The following is a 19,925-nucleotide window of genomic DNA, read 5'->3' on the forward strand; positions in this document are numbered from 1 at the left end:
ATGGAGTGCCACATGAATCAGTACTGGTCGCTCAACTATTTACAATCCACCTCAATGACTGAATGTAGGGTAGCTAAATTTGCCATTGCTACCAAGATCGGGTGGAAAGTAAGTTATCAAGAGGGGGTAGAGAGTCTGCAAAGGGATAGATAGGTTCAGCAAATGAGCAAACATTTGGCAGATGGGATTTAATGCGGGAAAATGTGAACTTGTCCACTTTGGCAGGAAGAATGGAAAGGTCGCATACTACATAGATGGAGATTGCAAAATTCAGCGCTGCAGAGGAATCTGGGTGTCCAGGTACATGAGTCATAAAAAGTTAGTGTGCAGATACAGCAGATGATTAGGAAGGCAAATTAAATGTTGGCCATTATTGCAAGGGGAATGAAATATAAAAATAGGGAAGTTTTACTGCAGCTCTATAGGACCTTGGTGGCACCACATCATGGGTACTGTGTACAGTTTTGGTTTCCTTATTTGAAAACAAATATAATTGCATAAGAGAAGGTTCACTCAACTCATTCCTTGGATGAAGGGCTTATATAACAAAAGGTTGAACGGGTTGGCCAATACCCATTGGAGTTTATAAGAATGAGAGGTGATCTTACTGAAACATAAGATCATGAGAGTAGATATAGGATGATGCTTCCACTCGTGGGAGAAACTAGAATTAGAGAACACAGTTTAAGAATGAGAGATCCCCCTCTTAAGAAAGACTAAGATGAGGAGACATTGAGGAGACAGGAGAGGTGATGGCCTGGTGGTATTATCACTAGACTATTAATCCAGAAACTCAGCTAATGCTCCAGAGGCCCGGGTTCCAATGCCGCCAGAGCAGATGGTGGAATTTGAATTCAATTTTTTTTAAAATCCGGAATTAAGAATCTACTGATGACCATGAAACTATTGTCGGAAAAACCCATCTGGTTCACTAATGTCCTTTAAGGAAGGAAATCTGCCGCCATAACCTGATCTGGCCGACAAGCGACTCCAGATCCACAGCAATGTGGTTGACTCTCAACTGCCCTCAGCAACTAGGGATGGGCATAAATGCTGGCCAGCCAGCGACGCCCAAGTCCCATGAATGACTAAAAAATTAATTCTCTCTGAGGATCGTTACTATGTGGAATTCTCTTCCCCATAAAGCAGTGGAGGCTGAGTTATTGAATTTACTCAAGGCAGAGCGAGACGTATTTTTGTTAGGTAGGGGAGTAAAGGGGGACAGTCAGGAAAGTGAAACTGAGACAACAGCCATCTCAGCCATGATCTTGTTGAATGGCAGACGAGGTTTAAAGGGCTGAATGGCATGCTCCTATTCTGAGTCCTGTTCCTATGTCAAAAGGGCACAGCGCAATCTTTACCTGCGCATGTTCACTTTTAGTTTCACTATTAGTTCACAGAGGGACACTGCCTTGCCTCAAAATCGTGTCACTGCTCAGAAATTTAAACCATGTGGAACCTCATTCCGCAAACAAGAATGGTCCAAAATAAAAAGCGGCAGAGTTGTTGTCTTGGTCTTATCCTCCTGCAAAACTTAACTTCTCCTTTGGTAACTGACAAATTAAGGAGGCAATTCTCCCGAAAAAATTCGAAGTGCCGAATTTGCGTGAAAACTGGAGTAACTCCCGCTAATTTTTTTAACAGGATTTTCATAATGAATCTCCCACACTCTGTGCATCACAGAGTGCCCGAGTGAGATTTACATTGAAAATCTGGGGGCGGGGCCCAATCCTGCTGGAGAAGCCAGCAGCATAGCGCTGAGTGGGCCACTGTTCATGCGCCGATCTGTCATTGTGGAAATCGGCGCATGCGCAGTAGCCCTGCACTGCCAGCCGTACAATCGCTGGCCAGCCCAATCGCTGGCCAGCCCAATCGCTGGCCAGCCCAATCGCTGGCCAGCCCAATCGCTGGCCAGCCCAATCGCTGGCCAGCCCAATCGCTGGCCAGCCCAATCGCTGGCCAGCCCAATCGCTGGCCAGCCCAATCGCTGGCCAGCCCAATCGCTGGCCAGCACAGCAACCCCGCATCGTTGGCTGTGCGACCCCAACCCCTGTTCACTGGCCTCCCAGAACATCTCCGGGCCAGCCCTGATGTGCTGCCTCATCCCCCATCACGACCCGGATGGCCAGCCCGATCACCCCCTTCCCTATCTCTGTCACTGATCCGGACTGCAGAATGGCAGTGGGACGCCCTGTCCCCTTGGCACTGCCTGATGCCCGGTAGGTAGTGTCTAGGTGCCCATTGGGCAGTGACAGGGGTCCAGGCTGGCACTGCCAGGTTGGCAATGCCCCTCTTTACCCCCAACCTCCTGGGAGGCCTCCATGGTCTCCCTTCCCTCCAGCGGGCTCAGTTAAAGCAATGCGGCGGGCTGGGAGAATCGCCCTCTAAATCGTATACCATTCATCGCATGTCTCAAATGTTGGATTTTTTTAATACTGTGCCTCTGTGCTGTATGGCAATAAAGATAAATAAATATGTATTTTCATCGGATTTCCCCCATCGATCCTATCTCGCAGTGCTGCTATACACTGTAAATACAGATTCAGGATGATGGGATTTCAGACCTGTACTGCTAGAACACTCTTAAGTTGCTGTTTAGCTCCTTCTATCCTTAGTTGTATGAAAAGATATTGAACCTTTCAAATATGATGCACCTATTACAGTTATGGCGCAGAGCCCATATCCAATGTAAAACTCTAAAGTAAATGCATTACTGACAAAAGATTCTTGTCAGTAATGCAGGATACAACATTTTCATGATTGTGCTTGCTTTCTCTTTGCAAATGATTTTACATTGTATATGATTTCAAGCTTCAGAAACTGTAACTTTGAAATTACCTACAAAGATATATTGCTGCCTGTATTAAAGCATAGGTACATTCAGAATGTCAGTGTGATGAGGTCATCAGAGCACGCAAACTGTTTCAGCAGATCAGATTTAGCCAATGGAGTCTATATTACTTTCACCTTGAATTTTATTCAATTTTTAAAAAGTGGAGTTCAAATTTTTCTGAAAAGCATTTAATCTTCAAGGCTCCTTAGATTGCTAAAGTATTGGAATTACTTTATTAATGAATTCTCATCTCTCAGAAATCAGAGAATAAAAGGACAGGGTCTCCCCAATGGTTCAGGTAATAACTGCACTGCTCTCTGTCTCTGAGTCATGCAGATTTTGTCTGATTGCCAGAATGTACCAAGATGGCTGATCTTGACTATGTGGCAGTAATGGCATTGCAATTTACCTGACTCCACTGGGCTAGGGAAGAGGAATATCACCCAAATTCCCACTTCTGATAGCATTACAGTGAATTGCAATGGAAACGAAACATAGAGGGAGGAGCAATGTGATGGTCAAATTGCCTGCAGACAGTATCCAAGCTTAGGCACAAGACATGGTGACTTGGGCAAGATATTGGAGGATAGCTTATGCTCATGGAACATTGACCCAGCATCATCTGCAGCTTTTAGAAAGTTTTGGAGGGGGTGGGGGGGTGGGGGGGGGGGGGGGGGGGGGCGGTGTATTTGTTGACAAATGGTGTGACATTTGCTGCAGTTGAGAGCTGCGACAGACTACAACTTCCAAGGAACCCACTTTTGCTCAAATTGAAAGTTGCAGTGTGCCTGAATGGGCTCCAGGGAGCACCCTTGCTGACAGTTTGCTGTGAAGTGGGTGGCAGGAGGGGAGCCGGGGTGGAATTAAAAGTAAATGAAAGCAAGCCCTTTACAATTATCTCCAACATTTTCCTGTCATGGAGCTGAAGACAGAGCATGTCTGCAGGCTGTGATGGCTTAATCAAGAAGGCACCACACCACTAGATGTTCCTCCTTCCATTGCAGATTGATCCTGCTGCAGCCAGTAGAGCAATTTCCTGCTGCAGCCAACAAGAGAAAGGTAACGCACAGTCAGTGCTATACACCTCAGCCTTACCACGGACTGCAAGATCCAAGTGCTTCTAGTTTTCTTCAGCACCCATACCCCCGTCCTGCTCCAAGTTCTAAGGATATAATAAATTTTTACTTCCACATGTTTGGGAGTAGAAACTGAATCAAGATTTGGTTTAATGAGCAGTAAATATTTATATTCTTCCTGCACTATATGGAATTTGCAGGCCTCACAGTTGATTCAAGGACTGATGAGGCTGACAGTCTTCAATATTTTTGTTATCTATCACCGGCAGAACCAAGCAATAGGAATAGCAGCTAAATCAGGATTAATAGGTGTTTTTGAAGCAAGTCTGAAATGCTTTCCACCAGTGAGAATCAGTTTCTACAAAGGTCGATACTACTGAGTTCCATTTTCTGTTTGTCCTTGCAAGCACAAACTTCAGACACAATTGTGCAGAAATACAATTTTCTGTTTGCTGCAGTTTTTAAGAGGAAAGTGGGTCTGAGGCAGAGAATTTTCTCTAATTTAAAGCGAAAAGTTAAAAGGATTTAGGATACAATTTTGTAGCCCGCAAGGGAGGTGTGCGGAGGGTTAAAACATCAAAAAAATGCTGCCATGTCAGAAGGCCAATATGATGCCATGAATTTCAGCAGTGTGCAAAGGCATGTGGGAAGCCCCTGTGGCAACGGTAGCTCTGTGAATTAAATATGTAAAAATTAAATTGTAAGTACATTGAACCCTGAATTCTAGCTTGAACTGCCAATGCACATGTTCCCAAACTCTCTGAAATTCACCATGGTCAACAAGGAGAAACCACAGCAACGATTGACAGGGCTGTCAAATTGACAGGCTGGGAAGTTTTTAAAAACTGAAACAGGATGACATCTGCTTCTTTGCTATATGAAAGGCTTTCTCACAGGATTTATTTCGAGAACATGCTGCCGCTGCTATCAAGGTGATTTCCAGCTTTGGAGATCACTTTTGCCACCTTGCACTCTCCTCACTTTGATCTGCACACCTCAGCTGTCAGCCATCACTGCAGTATCGGAGTAGCTTTTGCAACTCCAACTTGGACCTCTGATGAAGAACAAAAGGAGAAACAACATCAACATTAGAACCAGGCCCATCGACCCATCAGTCTCTTCACAGGATAGAGGGAATGGACACAAAGCATGAATTAAAAGGGCTATGACACCACCACCACCACCACCACAGACTAAACAGACAGAGGATCAGTTATCTCCATTTGTGTGAGCTTCAGTGCCTCAGGAGACTCAGGCTTACATGTTGCTGACATCTGCAGTCTCCTGGAAGACCACCATCCCTGCAGTGTGCCAGGCGCATGCACATTGCCAGTGGCTGTCGTAATCCCTATGGTTTAGAATTGTTTCACCTCCTGCACCTTAACGAGATCTCCTGGCGACATCTGAAGAATTTCACAATCAGCTCTATGCGAGTGCAGCGCCTGGGTGACTGATGTTATGTTTGACAGAGCTGCCATTTACATCCACTTTCATACAGATGAGGCTAGTCAGAACAAGAGGACACTTGGACTTCTGCAATGGCTCAATTCCCACAGGTACAGGGAGTTACAGACTGCACACATTACAAGCAAGGGGTCTTCAGATCATCCAGGAGTGTTTGTCATTCAGGAAGGATTCCACTGCATTAATGTTCAGCCGAAATGTGACCAGAGGAAGGTTTTCATCTACGTCTGTGCAAAATGCTCTTGAGGGTTTCCTTCCCTATGCACCAGTAAGAGTATCCAGAATGGTCCTGATCTGTGGAGTCTTGCACCGCATGGTGCTTCAGATAGGACTGGAGCAGCAGAAGGAGGAAGGTGAGGAATGTTTTGCATTCTCTGAGACGGAGGAGCTTGTTGTGGGCAGGGTGCCTGCTGCAAACCCCATCCAAACCATGAATCACATTAAAGATTTCTCATGCACAGCTAATAGCAAATGATAAACATTCAGGGGACCATGCTCCATGCACAGGCGCAAATCATGTTATGGCTGGATTGGGGGAATCTTTGCTGGCGAGTAGGGTTGACTGGAGATCGGAGTGGCCTTTGCCAGCGGGAAACTCACCAAGCACCAAAGAAATGACCACGTGTTGGTGAAATGTGATCTGGATCGCACCAACTCACCCGGCGGAATTCTCACGGTTTTTCCTGCCAGAGATTACTTTTTTTGGGGGGGAGTATTTTGCCCGAATTGTTTTTTTTTATTTTACAAAGAGTGAAATACGCTGATGGTGGATGCATTGGGTGTAATTTTACAAAATTCCCTCGATTCTGGAAAGATTCTGGTGAATTAAAAACCTGCAAATGTAACACCTATATTCAATCAAGGATGGAGACAGAAAGCAGGGAACTGTCGGCCTGTTAACTTAACCTGCCATTGAGAAAATGTTGGAATCCATTATTAAAGAAGTAGTCGTAGGACATTTAGAAAATCAATGTACTATCAAGTAGTGTCAATATGATTTTATGAAAGTAAAATCATGTTTTACACATTTGTTAGAGTTCTTTGAGGATGTGACCAGCAGAGTGGCTAAGGAGGAAACCACAGATGTATGCGAGGATTGCAAATAGCAACGTGGGCACAAAATCTCACGAGAGGGCAAAAATGAGGATCTCACTGGTGAGATTGTCCCCACAACCCACTATTGACGTAATGAGGTTCCTGCGCACAAAGATCGGGCACGTCATTTAAATACATTTTGATATCATGTATCATGGTCCCACATTCAGATTTCGGTAAGGTTTGTAACGGGTCTGGAGCAACATGAGCCAGTCAAAGGGAATCTGCTGAGGGTGCACAGGTATGTACAGCACTCCCCGGGGGAGAGGGGCAGTCCCAGACAATACAATAGGTGGGCAGTAGCAGGGGGCAGTGTGTGGGGGGTCTTCCCCTGGCGACCTCAAGGGGGTGGGTTCCCTGTGCATATGGGGGGAGCGGTTCTCCATGCGCGAGAGAGGGGAAGTTCCGTGTGGGGGGAGGGGGCTCCATGTCCATGGGGTGTTCATTGATTTCATTTTTAGTGCTGAAGTTCAGGGCAGCCTCCACTCTCTGAAAGGTTGATGTTGCTGGTGAACGGACTCTTTCAGAGTCTGCCTTGATGGCATGGAGCACTCCTCCAGCATTTATATGATGATAGCAGCCGGCATGCTGCACACTGCTTTTCTCACCTGAGCCAGCGCTTAGGACAAAAAATGGAAAATTCTGCCCATAGTGTATTTGGATTTTCAAAGGCATGCAATATGGTGATACATTAAAGGTTGCTACACAAATTAAGAAGTAATATATTAGCATGGATAGAGAATTAACTAACTATCAGAAAACAGAGTCAAGGTACATGCATCTTTTTTTAGGTTGACAAACTGACCTAGTGGCGTGCCACAGGGATCAGTACTAAGGCCTCAACTATTTACAAGCTATATTAATGACTCGTTTGAAACAATGACTTGTATTGTAATCTAATTTGCGGATGATGCAAGGATAGGTAGGAAAGCAAGTTGTGAGGAGGACATAAAGTATCTGCATAAGGATATGGATAGATTAAGCAAGGAGGCTAAAATTTAGCAGATAGAGTATAAGACCATAAGAAATAGGAACAGGAGTAGGCCATTCAGCCCTTTAAGCCTGCCCTGTCATTTAATAAGATCATGGCGGATTTAACACTCACAAAGTCTACTTTCCTGCCTTATCTCTGTAACCCTTAATTTCCCTACTGATTAAAAACCTATTGATCTCATCCCTGAAGATGTTGAAGTACTTGGCCTCCACAGCTTCATGGGGTAAAGGATTCCAAAGATTCACCACTCTTTGAGAAAAGAAACTCTTATTTCAATTTGTCTTCGGTGAGCATCCCCTTATTCTGTGACTATGCTCTTTGGTCCAACACTTTCCCATGACTAGAAACATCCTCCCAACATTTACCCTGTCTAACCTCCTAAGAATCGGGTCTGTTTCAATCATATCACCTCTCATTCTTCTGAACTCTAGGAGCACAGACCTGTTTAATCTTTCTTCATATGGCAGTCTGTCCATTCTTGGGGTCATCCTAGTAAACCTCTGTACTGCCTTCAATGATAATATATCTTTCCTTAAATAAGGAGACCAAAACTGTATCTATTGACTCTGCCTACACTTCCCGCTGCCTCGGAAAAGCAGCCAGCATGATCAAGGACCACGCGCACCCCGGACATTCTCTCTTCCACCTTCTTCCATCGGTCTCTTCCATCTTCAGGGAAAAAGGTACAAAAGTCTGAGGTCACGTACCAACGAACTCAAGAACAGCTTCTTCCCTGCTGCCATCAGAATTTTGAATGGATCTACGTCATATTCAGTTGATCTTTCTCTACACGCTAGCTAACACATTCTGCATCCTCTCCTTCTCTATGAACGGTATGCTCTGTATAGAGCACAAGAAACAACAATAAGTTTGAGCTCACGTACCAACCGACTCAAGAACAGCGCTTCTTCCCTGCTGCCTTTGAATGGACCTACCTTGCATTAAGTTGATCTTTCTCTACACCCTAACTATGACTGTAACACTACATTCTGCACTCTCTCCTTTCTTTCTCTATGAACGGTATGCTTTGTCTGTATAGCACACAAGAAACAATACTTTTCACTGTATACTAATACATGTGACAATAATAAATCAAATCAAATCAAAATCATGTGACAATAAATCAAATCAGTATTCTAAATGTGGCCTCACTAGTACCTTGTATAGTTGCAGCAATGCCTTTTTACTTTTATAATCCAATCTCCTTGAAATCAAAGCCAACATTCCATTTGCCTTCCCTATTACCTTCTGCACCTATCTACTTGCTTTCTGGGTTTCATGAACAAGGATCCCAAGTCCCTTTTGTGCTACAGCTTTCTGCAATCTCTTTCTATTTCAATAATAATCCACCTTCTCATTCTTTTTTCCAAAATGAGCAATCTCACATTTCCCCACATTGAATTCCATTTGCCAATTTTCTGCCCACTCAATTAATCTATCAAAACCTCTCTGCAAACTATAAGATGTAACAAATTGAGGTTGTCCTTTTTGGTAGAAAGAATAGAAAAGCACATTTTTTTCTAATGGAGAGAGGCCACTGACTGTTATGGTACAGGGGGAATCCAAGTTTCCTTGTACGTGAATTACAAAGTTTAACATGCAAGCACAGCAATTAAATAGGAAGGTAAGTAGAAGGTTATTGTAAAGGGAATAAAGTAAAAAAATAGGGAAGTGTTGCTTTGTACAGAGCATTGGTGGGATCACACCTAGAACACAGCGTATGATTTTGGAACCTTTACTTAAGGAAGGATATACTTATATTATAGGCAGTTCAGAGAAGGTTCACTTGATTGATTCTAGGATGAAGGGGTTGTCTTATGAGGAAATGTTAAGCAGGTTGGACCGATACTCATTGGGGCTTAGAAGAATGAGAGGTGATCTTATTGAAATATGAGATTCTGGGCGCAGTTGGTAGGGTAGATGCGGAAAGGTTATTTCTTCTCTGGTAGAAGTCTACTATTGGGGCATGCAAAATAAGGGATCACCCATTAAAGACAGAAATTAAAGTTTATTTTCTCTCAGAGGGTCGTTAATCTTTGAAATTCTCTATCTCACGGAGTTATGGGGACTGTGTCATTGAATATGTTGAAGGCTGAATTGGACAGATTTTTGACCTGCAAGTGTTGTGGAAGGGATGGGGACAGGGGTTGGTGCAAGTAAAAAAGTTGAGTTGAGGCCACAAATCTGATCAGACATGATCTAATTGAATGGTGGAGCAGTCTCGAAGGGCCACATGGCCTACTCCTTGCTCCTATTTCCTATGTTCAACAGTATTTTAAATTCAAGTTGTTTTAGGAAAGCCATGTGATCCTGCAAGAGTAATGAGCATTAAAAAAAATGCACACAATGATATATAATTATGTAATATCTATCTACATATATTGTATCCATATATTATCTATGTATTATACCTATCTCTATCTTCTCCCTATCTATCTCTATCTCTCAAATATTTTCATACATATATGTAAAAGAAATTGACTTTGCAAGTTATGGACTGATAGATCAGAAATTTGCTATGAGCTGCTCCTGCTTCACCAGAAGTGCAGCGGAAATAATAAATAAGGTATTTTCCATATCTCTGGAGACATTACTGCAGTGGAGTGAGATCTGCAAAATATCTTAAGACAATTTCCAGCTAAGCATCCACAGAAATAATGTACAAATCTCAATTTTGTGTTTGATACACTGATGGTGTTCATTGCCCATTAACAGGATTTTATTTTCTCCACAGATTCAAGGCCTTTGCCCGATGTAGCTTTGACTGGAAAATGTACACGAGAATGTGATGAGTTTGGCCACTCCGACTCCTGCTGGATGCCAGTGCGCACCTCGCCAGAGAGAAGAAAAAAGAACCCACCCAAGCTTTCCACATTCATGCCTGTCACAGATCGAGGCAGTCAGGAGAAACTAGCCAATGGTACCCCTCAGATTATAGGCGATCGCAATCGAAACCTTCTCAACAAGAGGCTGACTTCATCATATGAGAACTTCAACACTGCTAGTTATGGTAAAAATGAGGAAGGCAATCCTGAAGATATACCCCTGACACAGACAGCAGATTTTAAGCCATCTTCTGTTTCTCAACTCACTAGAAGAGAAGTCTACCTGTGAAAAAAATCTGAGCATGATATTTCACAAAAAAAAACAACACATTAGATATAAATCAAAGAGAATTAAAACATTGTGCAGGATATCCCATAAAGGGGGCTACCAAAGAGATATGCTAATGTCTGCTGTTTCTGACTCCACATCTGGCATCTGACCATGGACTGCCTGACAGTTCTGTAAATTGTAGAAATCATTCCGGCTAGCCAATTACATGCATGCTGTAAACCTGACCCTACCCCAACCCCCTCCAAGTTACACACGCACACACACACATACACACCAACACGTGCATACACTGAATTTTATACATTAAAAAGTTGCAAGTGTACATAATGGGGGAATATGTAATTAAAAGAGCACAGGAGTAGTACAGTATCAAGTCTCTTATGTAATGTAACTGTCTCATTGTTTTGAAGCATGATTTCAACTTCCAGGCTATGGATTGCAATGTGTTTTGTGACATTTTCACTCAGAAACTAATGCCCGATTTGGATGATGGGTCAGTGTAGAATTTTTGGAAATGTATTACAATCAGAATACATTCAAATGGGAATGTTCCTGTTGACATTTACTGAACTGTTGCTGCTTCAGGTAGCCTGATATATCTATTTAAATGACTTTAGTTCTGGCATCTTACACGCCTTTTGGAGACATTGATGAAACAAGTCTACCCATGTTTGGAGAGACAGAATATACATTTTCTTTTCCAATTTCAAGAATCTGATAAAATTCATAGACCTGACCAGAAGCGACGTTGTCATTATGTACCAAGCTGAATTTTTTTTAAAACTGCAATGGTTGGCCCCACTGCATAATAATAATGAAAAATCATTGTGCTCATCTACAAACCCATTACATTACTGGAGCTGGCAAGATTAAGGACACAAAAATAATAATCACAGTGAAAGCTCCTGATCTGTGGGCAATGTAGAAGAAGCAGTTGACATATTAATCAGGAGCATCATTCTGTGAACTTAAAGACACAACTGTGATATAAAACATGAAGCCACAGCTTGTGTGAACATAAGTCAAAGGCTCAAACAAGACCCAGGAGAAAACTTGCTGCAGGATGTTGCTCTAGGGTTCTACCGTGAAAGTCAACACTATCCCAGTCCCAGGGAACACTGTCAATTGATTCACATAAGAACAAGCACTGCAAAACTGGATTGCTGCTTCAAAACTGTGCAGTTGTATTAAAAAAAAATGATGATTCAAGTTCTTGTATGAATAGATGGTTCTCTACTTTTGCGACAAGCTGTCCATCATACCAGCCTAGAAATCCCATTATATAGTTACATTAGTCTGGGATGTTTAAAACCTGATAATTTGCTCAGAACAAAAAGACTGTAATGGTGGAAAACTCCTCTGTTTTTCATATTTGGACATTAAAACATGCTAGATGGCATCAGTCGAGTGCATGTTTATAGCTTTAGTAAAGGTGTAGCATTATCTAGTTCATGACCACCCTGGAGCACTACTACAGCACATTGTTGTAGTTAGTATAGTTTATTCCGCTCACTGAAATGTTTTGTGGTATTATTCGCATTAGCGTTTTACCAAACAGGAATGCAGTTTTGACTAGCTAAGAATCCAGACTGTTACACATAATGTGGATTTTCACCAGAGATTGTGCTCTTTGGGCTACAAGAGAATGAGTTGCAGGGTTTGCTTAATTGACCTAAAATATACTGCAGGGCACTGGAAGTGTTGAAGAATCTTCACATCAGTATTACAGTGAAGTATCAAAAGATCAATTATTCTTTGAGATACACCAAACAAATATGGACACATTCTGCTTAATCACAAAATATCATTATTTAAAGAGAGAAGATAATATAAAATAGAAGTTCAAAGGTATGAACTTCAAAGTGGCATGCAAGGTGAAACTTGATGTTGCTTTGGTCAATTTTGGACAAAATACAGCTTTTGGTAGAATACAATGCTTTTCATAATATGCATAGAGTTATTTAAAGTTGTCGCAGCTTAAATATTGATCAATTATTCAATAAATACTTGTTGCACCCTTTGTTTACCTGGTACCTGCTGTCTTTCACTGTTTTACTGCATCCTTTCCATGATGTTTAAGCCACTGGTTGGAATATTTCTTATAATACTTGACAGATGAATGATCTGCTGTAATTCTGTGTATTCATGGTGAAAGCAGTGTTAAACAGTGGACAGCTGTGGTGTAAATACGATGCAAGGTCAGCTATTTGAACAGTCAATTATAATTAAAGATGTTTGTGTTTAATTATTATTTGAGTGTTCAAATTTCTGTTGCACTTCTATTCAATAGTGAGGTACAAAGCTGCTCCTAGCGGTGCTTCTGTGTAGATACAGTAAGTACTTGTTGTTAATGGATGTTCTCATAAATTGCAAATATATACATAAGTATTTTTATTGCACGTTACAAAAAAAACATTCACTAAATGCAAAGAAAGTTCCGTTAATGATAACTGTAGCATTTTGTTTTCTTAACTGCAAATATGAAGGTACAGTTAGATTGTGTCCCTTCGATAGTAATTAGCTCCATATTCCCTGAAACGCAAGTCACCCTGATTGATTGTATTCATTTAGTTATGCAATGTAGCCTCTCATCACATATGACATATATATAAGAAACACCATTCACAAAGAGTGGAAGCCACACCATAATAGTGACGTTCACATATGTATGACATGAAATGTGAACATGTGCAAAGGATTCATGATTTATTTTGATTTAAGCATTTGCATGAAGCAAGAGCATCCAGATTGAAATGCCATTTTCAAAATGTTTTGGTGTTTTGAGGGGGAATGATGTTAGATTAACTCTTTCATTATGACATAAATTAAATGTTGGCATTATCTGATGCCGCATGCGGGAGTTCTCCTATAAATAGAGTGAATGCAGTCGATGAAACTGTGCCTTTTATACCTAGAGGTATAAATAACATTTGGTTTGATGAAGGGGAGAGAAGGGATAATAATGTTGAAACATTCTGCAAAGCAGATTTGTGTTATCATTGGAAGTGCATTGGCTTTTCATACATATAAGAAATCAATGTGATATGTAAAATTTAATATTTTCTATTATCAGATAAAAGGCCATACAAAAAGTCAGTATATACATAATGAAAAATTGGTGTGGTGAATTTCTTTTCTCCTGGTCTATACAATGTTACTTTAATGCTTAAATCAAAAGCAATTGTACATTCAGTTGGGTAATTGCCTTTTTCAAGCCAGTGAAACTGTCGGTATCAACTTTATGTTGACTTTGATTAAAATGTTATATGTTTACACATGAAAAAACCTCATTGCAAATGTGTTTTTATTTACATGAAAATGCACATACTACAGTAGTGCTTCTAGCAATTATTTCTAATCAATGGCTTCTTATACTGACTTATATACCAAATCGAAGCAAGTCCATGTTTTGGTAAGTGCATCTGTTGTTTGTAGTTGACAGTGAAGAAAATAAAATCATTCTGGCCTATATGTTTCATACAGTCTGACATAATGTCTGAATTTTTAAATAGCAGCATTTTTATTTTCCACACTAGGGAAAAAGCTGACTGAAAGAATACTCCAGGAAATGCAGTTTTTAGATAGCACCAAGGTATAAAGATCAGATTATAATATTCGCAAACATTCATGCAGTTTCCCAGTAGAACTTTTATGAAATAAGGATTGCCACTAGTACCCATTATGATCATTTAAAAATTACAGCTGCAATACTTAACCTATCCCTAAGTATATGATTTAAAAAACACAATTACCATCTTGGCAAAGGAATGTAAACATGGGATAGTTCTAAGCAAAACAAAATCATTTTATTTCCCAAAAATTCACTTATACAAATGATACTCTAATTAAAAATAAAACAGTCAAATAGTGAAATATATTCAGTGGACTCTGCTGTTAGAAATATTGAATACTCTTCTAATTTAAAGCAATACATTACCTTAGGCAATACTTAAAAAGAACTATCATTTTACACGCCTTGGGTGTGCTTCCAGTCAGCATTGCATGAGATTAAAGTACATCCATTCAATGCTTTTCTGATCTGCTTGTAATAATAATCATGAACTATTGTGCTGTGACTTGGGTGTTGATAGCAAAGCAGAGGACAATTTATCATCATTTACTTACTATGAGTCACCACGCACGTAGCTCTGTTAAACATGGCTAAATATATTGAACGTTTGTCCACTTCTGTTTATAAAATAATAAACATGATTTAATCACCATTGTGCAGTTTACTATAAATGAAAGACTTGTTTTTTTTCTGTTGACTGCAAATGAACTCATAACGTTTTAGAATTTTCTTGTAACATTTTCCTATATTTCTTCCATTCTGAGACAAATTGTTGTGAATTTTTCCTTCCTCCCACTCAGCCACCTTTTGTATATATACCTTTGAATACTATTAGTAGCATCTCTGTAATATGACATTAATTAGAGAGAGTTAAGTTTTCCGAGTTTGTTTTATTTAAAAAGTGAATAATATTATGCAAGGAATATTCTGAGTTCTTGTTATTACCTTGCTCCTCCTCCATTTTCATGATATTTATGTTGTTGATTTACAGAGTACACTTTGAAGGTTGTTCATGTAGTAGATAATTTGATGTCATGCTGCAACCTGCAGCAGAAGGGCAAGATCTGAAAGATTAAACTAAATTTTTTGCTGCAGTTAAATTTTGTCTCATTTCTCTGGTGCTTTGCAATAAAAAAGTGAATCTAATTATGTGACTGTATTTTAGTTTGTACAACCTTCTATTTTTTTCCACTTACCCAAATTCAAGGAAAAACTGTTTTAAGGACAAAACAAAACAGCCTGTTTTGTTTTTTTATTAAAAAATCACATGTCAAGCTGCAGAATATCTCCAATGACATTCGATCAAGGTTCATTTTATCAATTCTCAGTCATCCAAAATGTGACATCTATGTAGCAATTCATTAGTGAAGTATCAGTTGAGGATGAGAAAACAGTCTCCTAATTAAACTTCCTTCACAATACCTCAGTAGAAAAGTCAAAATGTAATCCTTATTTCTATGTGGCAATTAAATAACAACAAAAAAGGGCCCAAATATAACAGATATTGCAGATTACTCCTGGCACTTTTAGATCCTTATATCATTAAAAAGCTCACTCCAGGAAACTAGTTGCACAAAATAAAAGTCACATTTGTGTTTGTTTCTGTACAACTCTTACACTCTCTCATTGGAGGTAATATACATTTATGTGATGAAAACAGATCAGCAACCCCACTTATATATTTCCTGATTTTTATTTCTACTGAATTAATTGAAATTAAAAATTGGGAAAGATGTAAAATGGGGCTGTTTAGCTATCATTCATTTTATACTGTCATGCAAAATTATAATTACCCCAATCTCTATGTTAGAACAATAATGTGATTAGATCCCCTGAACATCACAGAGCACCAAGTTATTGGCACCCTACATCTTCTGTGCATTTTGCATGTCAGTGCAATGCAGAAACAATGGTGCATAGATTCCATGCAAGGTTTATTTGTGAAATGTTGACAAATTAGAGTTTCTCATGATGGCCCCTAAATCTGAGCAATGGCAATAGCATGAACACTAAAGTGAAAGGCTTGTTGCAGAAGGAGAAACCTTAATTGAATTGCCTTCAATTGAGTCACTGTTAAAAAGTGTATGCAACACTTTAATCTTGTTGGACTAAATGTTGGACTAATGCTTTCTCTTCAAATCTGCTGATAACTGTTATCAGTGACTGTGCTATTAGTGATTCTTATTTATGTGGCTACATTCCTATGAACATTTCTCTGCATTGGGGGAATCAGACGATGCATGCTGCATTTCAGACACTCGGCTGGATTTTCGTGCCCTTCTTCCCACCATGGCGTGTTTTGCAAAGATGGCCCACCATCGGCTGACAGCAGGATCTTCCAGTCCTGCTGCTGTTAACAGACTTTCCCGTTGTTTGCACCCTCTCAGCAGCAGGGGCTCACTGTTGGTGGGACTGGAAGGTCCCATTGGGGGGGAACGGCCAGAAAATTGTGGACACTATATTCAAATACATCTTTGCACCATCATTTTTGTGCATAGCCAATCACTTCCCCAGACCTGCCTGAGAACATTTGACTACACAGGCTAACATTTTGCAATTCGATCATCATGAATTGTGCACATTGCAGGATTTAATTTGCAACTAAATTTAAGCACATGATTCACTCAATTGGTAGTCATGAAGATTATATTTGTGTTAAACTTATTTTATAACAGTACATATGAACCATGTAGTGGTGTCTTCAAATTCCAACCACTGCAGTTGTGAAATAGAATTCAAATAAATTTGATAATCTATGAGTTGTTACCACCACAATGATTTGATTTGATTTATTATTGTCACATATATTAGTATACAGTGAAAAGTATTGTTTCTTGCGCGCTATACAGACAAAGCTTACCGTACATAGGGAAGGAAGAATGATCAAAGTTGTTATAAAAATCCAACTAATTCATTACCTTGTCAGGGAAGAGAACCTACCTGTGATTCAACTTCCATGCAATTCTTAATGCATTAACTGGAGTGGCCTTGTAAAAGTTGTAGAATAAACCGTTACAGTGACTTAAGAAGGCCAACTGAGCTAAAGTATCTTTTTAAAAACAACAGGACAGCAAGTGTGGGAGATTTGTCACATTTTCCAATTTTAAGTGCGGACTTTCATAAAACAGGTCACTGATGGATTGTTTGTCTGCCCAAGTAATTTAATCAATTTCCCTTGACAGAACAGTCAGTTTTATTGTGTGGCAGGTTTCCTACAAGTGTGATGCATAACTCAATACTCTCGTCAATTGTTTGCATTCTCACCCTGTGTTCAATTCCCTCCATGATCTCCCCCTTCATCTCCCACTCCCTATTTAGGACCTGTAGCCAGCCCCCAAAATTCTCAGTTCCTCTAATTCCAGCCTTATTCAGCAGTCTTTTAATTTAACTTTGGTAGCCATATCTTCAGAAACCTAAGTCCCAACCTCTAGAATTCCTTCTGGGGAACTCTCCATTTCCCTATTTTAAGTCTAATCTTTAAATCTACCTGACTGATCAAGCTTTTGGTCACTTTTCATAAATCCTACATATTTTCCTCACTCCTTTGTGAACTCTTTTTGATGTTAAACATGTTATCTAAATTCAAAACTGAAGACAAAATGCTGCAGATTGTGGATGGAAATCTGAAATTAAAACAAAGGCCGGAATTTGCTGAGCATCCCTGCTGGCGTGATTTTCTGGGTGCATAAAATGGGGAAATCCCACTGACAGTGCAGGGACCAGTAGATCCTGCTGCCGACTAATGGCGAGCCACTTCCACCGCCACGGGGGAGGCGCAGAAAATTCCACCCAAAGTTCTGGAAAAACCCTGCAGGAGTGGCAGCAAACATTTTGAGTCGAACATGTTTTCTTCAGAACTTCTCCGATTCTGAAAAAAAGTCAGCACCTTGGTGGTCTGTTAAATGAGAGAGGAATGTAAGTACTTTTTGCTCTGCTTCTGTTTTAATAGTAGACTGGACCTCATTCAAACATCCCATACTAAAAATAGCATTTCAATTATTGTAGCATTACTTCAGTACTGCACTTGGTATCAGCACAGATTGTGTGTTTATATTCTGGATAGGGATTTAACTTCTAACTCTTCAGAAATTCATGGACATGCATTTTAAATAACCATCTTATAAACGGAGGAAAACTGCCTCAATTAAAAGGGAGTAGGCTTCTACCAATAACATTACACATCTGACTTGATTGCAGCTCAAAGAATTTTCACTAAACACATCGTGATCATACTTTCCTATTTGCGCTTTATAAGATTTTATAAGTGGGAATCAAAAAGAACTGTAAAAATCATTGCTCAACACTGTAAATGAGCAAAAGTTCTAATTGAAATGACTCTTCTGAATACTTAGGAACAGCAAACACTCTAGGTCAGGAAAGAATTATGGCCAAGCTTGCCTTCAGAACCTTAAAATTAGTCATCCCAGCCATGTATATTGGCCAAGAGGCAGGACGGATGGAGATCCTTAACTGCTCTGTTGTACCACATTGCTGTATCATGATGATTTGGACACCACCAGTGTTTGAATCTGTATTCATTGAATGTATGAATTCAGCAACTTGTACAGTTGAGTCAACACCATGTATGTCCAGATAGATAGTGTTGCCATGGGATCCTCTCTAGGCCCAGGCCCAGCTCTTCAAAAACTTCTTTGTTCTTTTCCACAAAAAACTAATTCTCGATGTTATGACCCCTAATCTCCTACGCTTTGCTTATTTTCAATACACAGATGATGCATTTGCTATATTTGAAACCGCAGCTACATGTAAAAACTTCCTTACACATCTTAATGGGCCTCATACTGTGCTCAGATTCACCTTTGAAATGGAGCAACCAAACAAGCTCCCTTTCCTCGACATGCTCATTGAGAAATCTGCTAATGGGTTCTCTACCATGGTCTACCCCCAAGCCTACCTTCACTTGTCAATAGACGTGTTGGGATTCCTACAGTTACACATGCTAGAAAGTTGGTCTCATCGGCAATCTTGTAAACACGCCCCAAGCCATTTACCCACTGCACAAGCTTGATGTGCGTCAACAACCTATAGGATAATCGCTACCCTGATCAGAGTATTTTGCACTACAATCGTGCAAACTCATGAGTGGTCTAAGGCCATCACTTTTAGTCCTGAAAAATGCCCAGTCTGAAAACCAATTTAAGATCATCTGTTGGGCTTGCAGTTTGGCTCACTGTTCCATGCTGCCTTCTCCATGGCACCATTTCCACCAATCAGAGTCCTCTTGCCAACCAACCAAACGTGGCCAATTTCAATTAGCTGGTTTCGTGGATGCAGTCAGATGGAGAAGATGTTGCAATTATTATGAGATCTTGGTTTACTGGTGGATTTCTAGTAAAGTTTGCTTCTGAACTCATTAATACACTTGTGCCAAAAGGGAAATGAAGAGAACCCAACTTTCAGTCAGTTCCCTCTGCTGAAAACTTACACCTAATGTGTATTTCCAAAGGGTTTGCGTCGCAGCCATTGTTTAAAAATCCAGCACTTTGCATTTTATATCTGTTCCTCAAACAACAGTAACTTTCAATGCGTCTCTGAATTATAGGATATGGCTCTCTCTTCACACTCCCCTGAGGGTGATTTTTGGTTTTCACCTTCACCTTGGAAAGTGGCCTTGCATTTCAAATTGCAAAATTTTCAATCAGTTGAAAGTTGGAAAATCAAATTTTCAAGAATAGAACATAGAACATAGAACATAGAACAGTACAGCACAGAACAGGCCCTTCGGCCCACGATGTTGTGCCGAGCTTTATCTGA

At 40.3% G+C, this 19,925-nt stretch overlaps 1 protein-coding gene across 1 annotated transcript in view; it reads left to right on the forward strand.

Annotated features, from left to right (window-relative positions):
• pcdh7b (protocadherin 7b) overlaps positions 1-10,576 on the forward strand; it is a 387,891-nt gene extending 377,315 nt beyond the window's left edge. The window contains 1 exon segment of the mRNA XM_078218536.1: positions 10,197-10,576. Coding sequence (XP_078074662.1) covers positions 10,197-10,576 — 380 coding nt within the window.
• Positions 10,577-19,925: the final 9,349 nt, after the last annotated feature.

The sequence above is a fragment of the Mustelus asterias genome, chromosome 1, assembly GCF_964213995.1.
Source record: "Mustelus asterias chromosome 1, sMusAst1.hap1.1, whole genome shotgun sequence".
NCBI classification, from domain to species: Eukaryota; Metazoa; Chordata; class Chondrichthyes; order Carcharhiniformes; family Triakidae; genus Mustelus; species Mustelus asterias.